We start from the raw sequence: 9,648 nt of genomic DNA on the forward strand, positions 1-9,648 counted from the left end.
GGCATGATGTTCAGCAATAACTCTGGCATTTTCCATTTTAACAGTCTGAAGCGTGCTGCTTAGCTCTGAACACTTTCTGGTCAGGTGGTCATTCAAAACCTGTGCTTTTTCTGATACATCATGAAGGGATGTCATTTCAGATTTCAAATATGTGTTTTCTTCATGTTCCTTGTTGAAAGACATTTGCACGCTCTTATTTTCTTCAACCAACTTGCAAATGAGGTCATCTCTGGAAATTAGGTCAGATTTGAGCTGTGAGGTAGCCATCTCCAACTCTCCATTCTTCTGTTGCTCCTGTGCCAGGAGCTCCTGGGTGGTCTGTATAGAACCTTGCAGGGCAATACAGTTCTGCTGCAGAGGATGTGCCTGTTTCCGTTCTGCCTCCACTGTTGACCCCATTTCTTGTATTTTGAGTAGCATGGAAGATGCAGACTTCTCAAGAGAGTCCCTGAAATTCTTCTCCTGAGCCAACTGTCTCCTTAGCTCCTGAATTTTAAGGTTCATTTTACCTTTCGCGGTCGCTAAAGCTCCTCTTCAATAATAGCTGCTTTCTTCTTTGTCTCAGGCTATTTCCAGAGTGGCAGTCAACCTCTGCACTTCATCTTGGGCCTTGTCTTCTTCCTCTTTGACATCTTTCAGTTGCTGGCACAAATTTATCACTTCAAGGTGCAACAGCTTCAGGTCCTTGGAATGCTCCTCCTGTATTGTGTTCAGCTGATCCTTCAGGAAGGCTGTTTTCTGTGGATTTAGTTCCTTTCCAGTTCGTAGATGAAAGATGTTCATCTTTAAGGACTGGATGAGGCTTTCCAAATGACACATTCGGTTTACCAGAAACTCACAGTTTTTCCATAAAATGTCTTTATTTTTGGGACAAGTCACTTCACTTGGGATAGGACTGATGACTTTCTGGCTGGTGAGGTCTTCTAAATAGTTTGAAGCTTCCAACTGACCTCTTTTGTCACCATAGCCCAACATTATTCGATCATCTCTCAGAACTGGTCTGTTCTTCAACTCTTCTCATCCTCTGCTGAAGTATTGTGAATGTTTCAGAGGCTGTAGCATTGATGTGGGTTGGAGACAGGACTGGTCTGAAGTACTGTGACTGTTTCAGAGGCTGTAGCATTCATTGATGTGGGTTGGAGACAGGACTGGTCTGAAGTACTGTGACTGTTTCAGAGGCTGTAGCATTCATTGATGTGGGTTGGAGACAGGACTGGTCTGAAGTACTGTGACTGTTTCAGAGGCTGTAGCATTCATTGATGTGGGTTGGAGACAGGACTGGTCTGAAGTACTGTGACTGTTTCAGAGGCTGTAGCATTCATTGATGTGGGTTGGAGACAGGACTGGTCTGAAGTACTGTGACTGTTTCAGGGGCTGTAGCATTGATGTGGGTTGGAGACAGGACTGGTCTGCACATTGTAGTTTCCATATGCACCTGGGCTTCCCCTACAGGTCCCGGCAGCCTCACCCCTAATCCATCCGTCAGCTGGTAGCTCCTCCGCGCTGCAAGCAGGTCTGTTTCCATGGAACTAAAACAGCGCTTTAAACCAACCCGCTCTTTGGCAAGGTTGCTCTGGTAGACATGCGCACCAGGGACCGAGCATGCCGGGAATAGTAGTTTTCCCCGCCCAACAGGGCCCTCCGCCTGGGGCGGGAAGCAGGCCGGATTCCCCGCTTTCATACTTTTATTGCTACAAAACAGTAAGTGCAACTGCGGTGTGGGCTAAATTACCAGGATAGGACCCCAAAGTTCTGGGTTTTGGTTTTTGTGGGTTTTTTTTTGAGTTTTTGAAAACTTCATATATTTTGATCATATTCAGACCCTCCCCCCCAATCTCCACCTTTACCTTATTACCCACTTTCCCACAACTTCTGTCCCCTATTTTTTTTTTAAGACCTATCAAGTCTTAACTTGTGTCCTGAAATGCTCTTCAGTGTGAGTCCATCCCTGGAGTCTCGTCAACTCCAGGCCCTTTGCCATTACTGGATCTTCAATTTATATGACATTTAAAAACATCCTTCATGTGATTCACACCAACGATTAAACACTTTAGCCAAGTAGTTTTGATTTGGTTTTGACCATATGCTCAGTATAAACAGGCGGTCAACTCCCTTTAGTTGCAATCATCTGGATTACATTCACACATGGTTTATCAACATGAGGGGAAAAGCTCTGCATCTAACAGGCACCTGAAGTGGGTGCTACACAAGTCAGTATTGGGAGACCAGAACCTTCCACCACACTCCACTAGTGAGACTAAAGCTTCCTCAAGGACAGAGCTCACCTCTCTACCTTAGCACACCAGCTCATCCTGAGTGCTCAGACGCTGGCTGGACCCAGGCCTAGGTTCAGACAGCATTTCTCATTCATCTTCCGCTAGCTGCTCCACAGTCAAGGTCTAGCTAAGAATAAGACACTTAATTGGGAGATTCAGAGACTTCTCCTGATGCCTTTCTCCCTGGGTTATATTGCTCTAATAATAGTGAGACTGACATCTTTTTCCCTCTGAGACATTCCTGATGGAAAAGCAAAAATGTGGGCTTTGACCATCAGAACTGAGATGGTTGGGCATTTGGCAGAGACATAAGCACACCTGAAAAGCTTCCTTCCACATCTTTCTCTGCACATAGCCTAGGAGTCCGTGTCCTTATTTCTTCTTTTCTCTCATCCTTCAAGTCCAGCGTGTCTTTCTTATTTGTCCCATTGTGAAATGTTAAACGCAGATCCATTCCTGGATTGGTTAGGCTAAACTACTAAAACAACACACAGTGGAAGAAGATGAGAGTCATTTCTTCCAGAACAGTCTTGGACTGAGCTATACTGCACTGGCACTGATGTGCTATGCTCAGAGGAGGTTTCCATGTCCTGCTTGTTACTACTCCCTAGCTGGCAAAGCAATGCAAAGAGGGAGATGGCCAAGTCCCCCACAGACCTGTATAGCCATTCTGCCAAGCCCTCTAGGAAATAGAGTCCTAATTCTATAACCCATAGAGACTGGTTTACTGAAAAGCTTGAGATAGCTGGTGAAAGAGCAGTTCCTTGCACAGCATCCCCTCTATGCAAGCTTGTAAGCAATGGCTGGAGTAGGATGCCCCCTGGTGGAGCCAGTCAGAACAGTTTCTGACTCAAACCCCTGCTGAAGGGCTCCCACCTGATAAAACCTGTATAACAAGGTTTACTCCATTACTACCAAATGCTGACCATGTGAAACAGCATATACGTGCACAATAGGTGAATTCTTAAACCACAAAACATGGCTGGGAATGGAAGGCTTGGTTGTCTATCAATAATAACAATTGGCAAGTGGAAAGGGCAGGTTGAGTAATATATATGAAAACATGAAATATGGCACCCACTTAAAACAGTTACATATTAATATACACAATCCACATGGTTGTAAATTAGTTCCAGAGGATGGATAACAAACTTAAGCAGAAACCACTGGGAAAAATGATCAAACTGAGTGAGAAAATGAAAGGGGTGAGAAGGGAAGAATGCAGATATTTAAGGGTAATTTTTGAACATATCACTGCATTGAATTCCTTAAATGACAATAAATAACCTGTAAACTAAAATAAATGCTCTTTATATGTCAAATTTTAAAAACCATAATTCAATTCAGGCATTTCATTCAATTCATGCTAATATTTTTTTAACAAAATTATAGATATTAGCCAAGAATGGTATCTTATGCCTGTAATCCCAGGACTGCCACGTGTTCAAAGCCACCTTGGACTATGTCATCCCAAGGCCAGCCTAGGCTACCTTGTCTCAAAACAAAACAATATATATATATTAGATACACAAGAAATGAAGTATGGAAGGATGGTAGGTAGATAAGGTCTCAATCCACACTGCCTCAAAATCACTAGCTGAGTATGACCTTGAACTAATTTTACTGTTTCTACCTCCTAGGTGCTAGGATTACAGACATGCACTACCATGCCAGCTCTAAGATTGTGAATTTCATTCAGTTCAGATTTTACCATGATTAAAATGTTTAATTAAATAAATCTCTTTAAAATTCCCGGAAGAGACATGTCACCACTGTTTCAGATTCAATCCAGAAAACTGTCCTCAACGAATGACTTACTCAAAATCTTGCTATAATTATAGCTGAATTAAAGAGGCTTTCAGAACACAGTCCCACTGCCCCCAAGGAAAACTTATAACATATTCACATTCATATTTCTCTTCACATTGAAGCTACTTTACTAGAATCTATTCCTTTTCCACATTTGAAAATGCATAATTCATTCTTGTAACATTGTAGCACTGTGTTTTGACAGAACAGCAAAATACCATATAAAAATAAATGAAAAGTCTATAAACCCACTTCACACATGTATAGAATAATCATTCCATTCTGTTTGTGTGGGTGGCAGGGGGTTGACAAGGTCTCATCCCAGACTAGCCTCAAACTTGCTGTGTAGCTGAGGATGACCTGGGATGTCCTGCCTCCACCTCCAGAGTGCTGGGATTTACACAGGTGTACCCCAACCCATGATTTATGCAGTGCTGGAGCTAGAGCCCAGAGCTTCATGTGCTAGGCAAGCACTGCCAGCTGAAGGACAACCCCGTCTCCATCAGCTTCCTTGACTTGACTTCCATCAACAGCTCTAAGAACAATCCCTGGTGGGGTGCAGAAGAGCAGCTGTGCCCTCAGGACAGGTGAGGCCAGTCACAGACTCGAGCACAGAAGAGAGTGGGGGCTGGAAGAATCATCTCCAGCCTAGCATATGGAAAGAAAGATGGCAGCTTCTCTTGGTTTCCAGTTGTGAATCCTTGCAAGCCCAGAATCGTACACTGTTTTCAAAACTGGGATTCTTGGGATATATGTCACTAGGTGAGAGGTTCAGAATCTCATCCCAGGAAGGGCCTTCCTTGTCGGGAGCTATTTCAGACTCAAACATCCGGTGTGGCAAGGCATCCACAGTCCTGTACTCTAAAATGAAGGAGAGACACATGGAATCCATCTGTGTTGAGGCTCGTGGGGCACACAGCCTGACAGATCAGCACTGTCCTTGGAATTGAAGGCAAAGCCCTGAGCTTTGTAGCCCAGCATTGTGACAGGAAGGATGAAGTTGGCAGATTCACTAATATGGACTCCATAGAGTCCTCCAGCCATGAAGACCAAGAAGGCCCTTCTTACGAGATGAGGGAGGACAGCCATGCCTCGGGGCTGCTCCTGGGATCCATGCTCCACTCCTCAGACTGCTCTTGTTGCCAGAACCCAAACTGGGAGCACACAATCATTAAACCATTGCAAAAGGATGAAGTGATTTTTACCCGTGATCTCAGCCAAAAGTCTGAGAAGTAATTGATGAAATAATTTTACTTTTAAATTTATTTTCTTGTGTTTGTATGTGTGAGGGTGCCCATGGAGGTGAGACAGGGGAGTCAAATCCCCTGGAGCTGGAGTTCCAGGTGTTGTGAGTCGCCCAATGTGGGTGTTAGGATCTGAACTCAGGGCCTCTGGAAGGGCAGCAAGTGATCTTACCTACTGACCCATTTCTACAGCCCCTAATGAAGTAATTTTTAAAAGTTTCATTAATGGCTGGAGAGCTGGCTCAGCAGGTATAGGTGCTTGCCACCAAGCCTGATGACAAGTTCAACCTCTGGGACCCACATGGTGGAAGGAGAGAACCAACTCCAAGTTGTCTTCTGACCTCCACGTGTGCCATGGTGCACGCATGTGCACTTGTGCATGCATACATACAGAAAAGATAAATTATTTTTAACGTAAAGACTTGCTAAGGGTACCTATGTCAAACACAGTTAGGCCCTGCAGATAGCTTAGAGACAACAAAGCCACAGCCTCGTACATAGGGAGTTCTGAAGCTGTAAGGAAGACAGTTTAGGACCAAAGCCATCACTGAGGGATGCAGGTGCCCCCGCCATGTGCAGAAAGTGGGGAAAGCAGAGTAGGAAGCCTCACAGAGCACCTGGCCTCAGGCTCAGGGACTTCCTGGAAAGTGCTGGGTGAGAGGGTCAGCAAGATCTTCAAAGGTCCACAACAGGATGGAGGAGCTGAAAGGCTAGTGGGACTGAGGGGCAACACATGTGATGGCTGGGTGGGAGGGAGCAGAGACAGACATGCAGACACACCAAGTTCACAGAGGCCAGGAGCCCGGTCTTTATCCTTGACCGATAAGAGTAGAACGAAGTCCAGCTCTGCATTTTGGAATCATCTCTCTGGCCACCAGGAGGTGGTTGTCTGGAGAAAGGTTAGTTCTGGTTCTGCACTGGGTGACCACGTACTTTTTGATGCAATTCTGAAGTATAGCCCTTTCATGGCTTCCCTTCTGCTGTCTCCATCCTTCCCACCAAAGCCACTGTCCCTGTCATCTGTGTTATCATTGAGCTTCTGGTCTTGCACATCTTCCCTTCAAGGAGGAAGAGAGAACAGGAACATGGTCACGACCCACAGAGTCCCTCACATGGCCTCCCAGACATGTTCCTATGATCACTGTCCCACCACATCCAGAGCATACATCCTGAGGGGCTGCCCAACAGTAGGCAGGACAGGGCTGAGCTCACAGGGTACAGCCAGGTTCAATACAGCATGTCTCCCTTCCATCCCACTTCAAAGTCAGCGTTATCAAAGCAACAGGCTACTCGCTCTTGGATCCCCACTCCAAGCTCTTGAATCTTCTTCTCAATGGCAGTTTCAATTTCACTTTTTTCTAATAAATACGCCACAAAGAAGGCTTCCAAGATGAATGCTATGAAAATACTGCAAGCGGGAGGGGGAGTTCAGGGCGATCTGTTGCTGCCTGGCCAGAAGGGACTGCATAGGTTTCACTAGAAAAATCTAGCAGTGAATGTAGAGAAGACAATGCACTCTGTTCTAAGAAGCAGCTTGGGCCCATTGCTGAGTGAGACTGTTCCATGACTATTTCAGGTGTCTGAAGCCAGGGCCTTTGGACAAAGGCATTTCAGACCAACTGAGGAATGTTTGTCTTTGGGTGTAGGGGAGGATTCCAGGAGAGAGATGCCCAGAGATCGCCCCACTCAGTGCAGCCTGCAGTGGCAAAGATAAAACCCCTCACCTTCCCCTCCCAGGAGTGAAGACACTTCCACTCCAGAGTAAACCTGAGTGGCTGGGAATGAAGCTCAGTGTAGACCATCTGTGGGATATGTGCAAGGCCCTGGGTTCCATCCCCAAGTTGAAAGCCAGAGTAAAGATGAACTCTCCTCCCCAGAGGAAGGGCAGCCTTCACTAAGGCCAGAGCTTCCCACTTTGACAGTTGCTTCTTCTAGCTCTCACCTCTCTGGGTTAGAGACTGACTCAGGGAACTGATACAGTGATTCTTTGGCTGGTGCTCTAACCACAAATAGCAAACTGTCTTTGTCTCTGACCCCAGATCTCCAAGATCTTTCGTGTCAGTGTGTAGTGCAGTAGCCCAGGCCAGTCCATTAGCTTGCAGTAGGGTAAACTCTTGACCTTTTCTGACTTGCCCATAATGAAGACACAGTCAGGGCTGTCAGACACTCACAAGTCCTTTAGCAGAGGGAAGAAGCCTCATACCTTGGTCCAGGCTGGCACTCCAGTAGTCTCTCTATGAGTCACTTGGTGTAGCTCACCCTCTTCCCCAAGTGTTCCACTCAGACCACATGGGACACACAAGTCTGGCCAGGTTCCCACCAGGCTCTTCTGTCCTCTAATCAAGACATCTCTGGAACCTCCAGCAGAAAGTGGGATGTCATATGAGACGGGAGGTGTCAAGGGCCCACTGGTGCTGGGCAATCAACTCAATAACCCAGGCCCAGGCTCTGAGATGGGGTTGGCCTACAGACAGCTCTGTGGAAGAGAACCATAGTGGGCACAGGGATTCAAATGCAGGCCACACAAGAACTGGGGAGTGAAAGCTAGAGGCTCCAGCTGAGAGGAGAGCCTTTTGAGAGGTAGGGTGTCATAGCACCTTTCAAAGAAAGAGGCAAGACAGACCTGGAAACAGTGGAGTGAATCCACCAGTGTCACGGTGACCATCCCACTGAAACCCACCGGGGTCATGTTCCATCCCATTGGAACCCTTAAGACCACAGTCCCATCCTCCTGGACCCTCATGGCATATTTTCACTCTACCCAATGGAAGTCTAAGTACCAAACAAAAATAATTTAAAAGGTAACCAGCTTTCATGGGTTCTAAAAAGTCCCAGAAGTTGTGTTAGTTTACGCAGAGACTGGGCATCACTTTAACAGTGGTGTGTTTAAGGTGATCCCATCCCAGTGGGAAAGAGCAGGAGACCAGCCAGGGCCTCGAATCCCTTCTACCCCAAGTGACTTGGGAGGCTGTGATAGGTGTGATACACACTGATGTGCAAGGCATAGGTGGACACTATGAGGACCACAGACAGGAGTAAGGCCTCTCCCTTTGTCAGAAAATGAGGCTCTCCCACAACCTACACTAAGGCTGAACAAAGGCAAACTAGCAGTTAGACACTGAGGAAGAGGGATCCCAGATTCCCATGGCAGGAGGAGGAAACTCACTTAACAATGAGGATGACAACCACGATGTGAAGCAGGATGAAGTACAGCTTTGCCACCTGATGGGTCACCAGGACAAAGACGTCTGCCAGAAGTAGGAGGCTAAGGATCCAGACTTCTGAAAAATTTAGTGGGTTCCCTGAGCTTAGGCACAGATGCCAAGACACTACCCTTTTCCTAGGAGTGCTATCAACATGCCCCACCCACCCAAAGTGCTGATCCCCTGTGTGTCACACTGTCTTCCCAGAAACAATATCATGCCACTGGTTCACTACTGTGAGCTCCATCAGTACAACGAAGGAGGAGGTGAGGTCACTGAAGTTGTTCTTGCAGTACCTGTCTTGTGCAAAAGCTGACCTCTTTAAGGCTGGGTTCCCACACACCAGGGCATCAGGAGCTGTGAAATTCAGGTCAAAGAATCGGACTTTGCCATGGAATATTTCCATCCCAATGACAGAAAATGCATACTAGACCACCTAAGGTAAGTGGCATCCAGTCACCAGGAAGCACTCAAAGATGAAACTCGGGAAGAACTGGGCTGTGGTTCTGGGATCCAGTAAAAAGGACACCAGCATATTCTCAAGGAAAGTCACCTTCCTCAGCCAAGAGCTTCAAGGAGCCCCAGCAAGAAGGTGGGAAGGGAACAGCACTGCACGGTCTGTCAAGAAACCCGAGCAATCCACAGGGAACAGAAGGCAGGGCCAACTAGATCACACGTAATGCCCCCCCCCTTACAAAGTCAACAATGAAACTGCTAGCTAGGTAGCGGGTTAAATTCTCACTAAACAACAGTTAGTCCCCTGGAAGTGGGGAGGAAAGAGTATAAAGTTGGGTCTTAACATTGTTCTTTCTGCCAAAATAAACTTTAAGGGTACCAAAAGATTAAACATAAAATTGTAAAGGGAGGACTACTATCCTCAGGCCTCTTGGGGTAAGTCTATAGCGCAGCCCTCAGCGCCGGGACTCCCTAAGCCACATTCACCCTTCCATCCCCCCCGCCGTTCTATGCTCCTAGTTTGGGCCCTGCGCCATTCCTAGTCTTGGGGCCCCAGACACCTGGGGAACCAATACTGCTTCCTGATCCTTCTCACCTAGAGCAACTCAGTCCCTTTCTTGGGCTCCAGGAGCACCGCTTCTGGTCCTGGCCCTGCCCTCA

General features: G+C 46.7%; 1 protein-coding gene and 1 pseudogene across 1 annotated transcript in view; both read right to left on the reverse strand.

Moving 5' to 3' along the window:
- The window catches only part of LOC103740492, a 22,085-nt pseudogene extending 20,404 nt beyond the window's left edge, over window positions 1–1,681 (reverse strand).
- Window positions 1,682–2,104: 423 nt separating this feature from the next.
- Window positions 2,105–9,648, reverse strand: part of LOC103740493 (two pore calcium channel protein 1-like) — a 35,691-nt gene continuing 28,147 nt past the window's right edge. The window contains 6 exon segments of the mRNA XM_029567356.1: window positions 2,105–2,128; window positions 4,807–4,946; window positions 6,263–6,387; window positions 6,624–6,737; window positions 8,496–8,586; window positions 8,749–8,968. Of these exon segments, the coding sequence (XP_029423216.1) occupies window positions 2,105–2,128; window positions 4,807–4,946; window positions 6,263–6,387; window positions 6,624–6,737; window positions 8,496–8,586; window positions 8,749–8,968 (714 nt within the window).

This window comes from Nannospalax galili, unplaced genomic scaffold (assembly GCF_000622305.1).
Source record: "Nannospalax galili isolate Female #2095 unplaced genomic scaffold, S.galili_v1.0 scaffold4221, whole genome shotgun sequence".
NCBI classification, from domain to species: Eukaryota; Metazoa; Chordata; class Mammalia; order Rodentia; family Spalacidae; genus Nannospalax; species Nannospalax galili.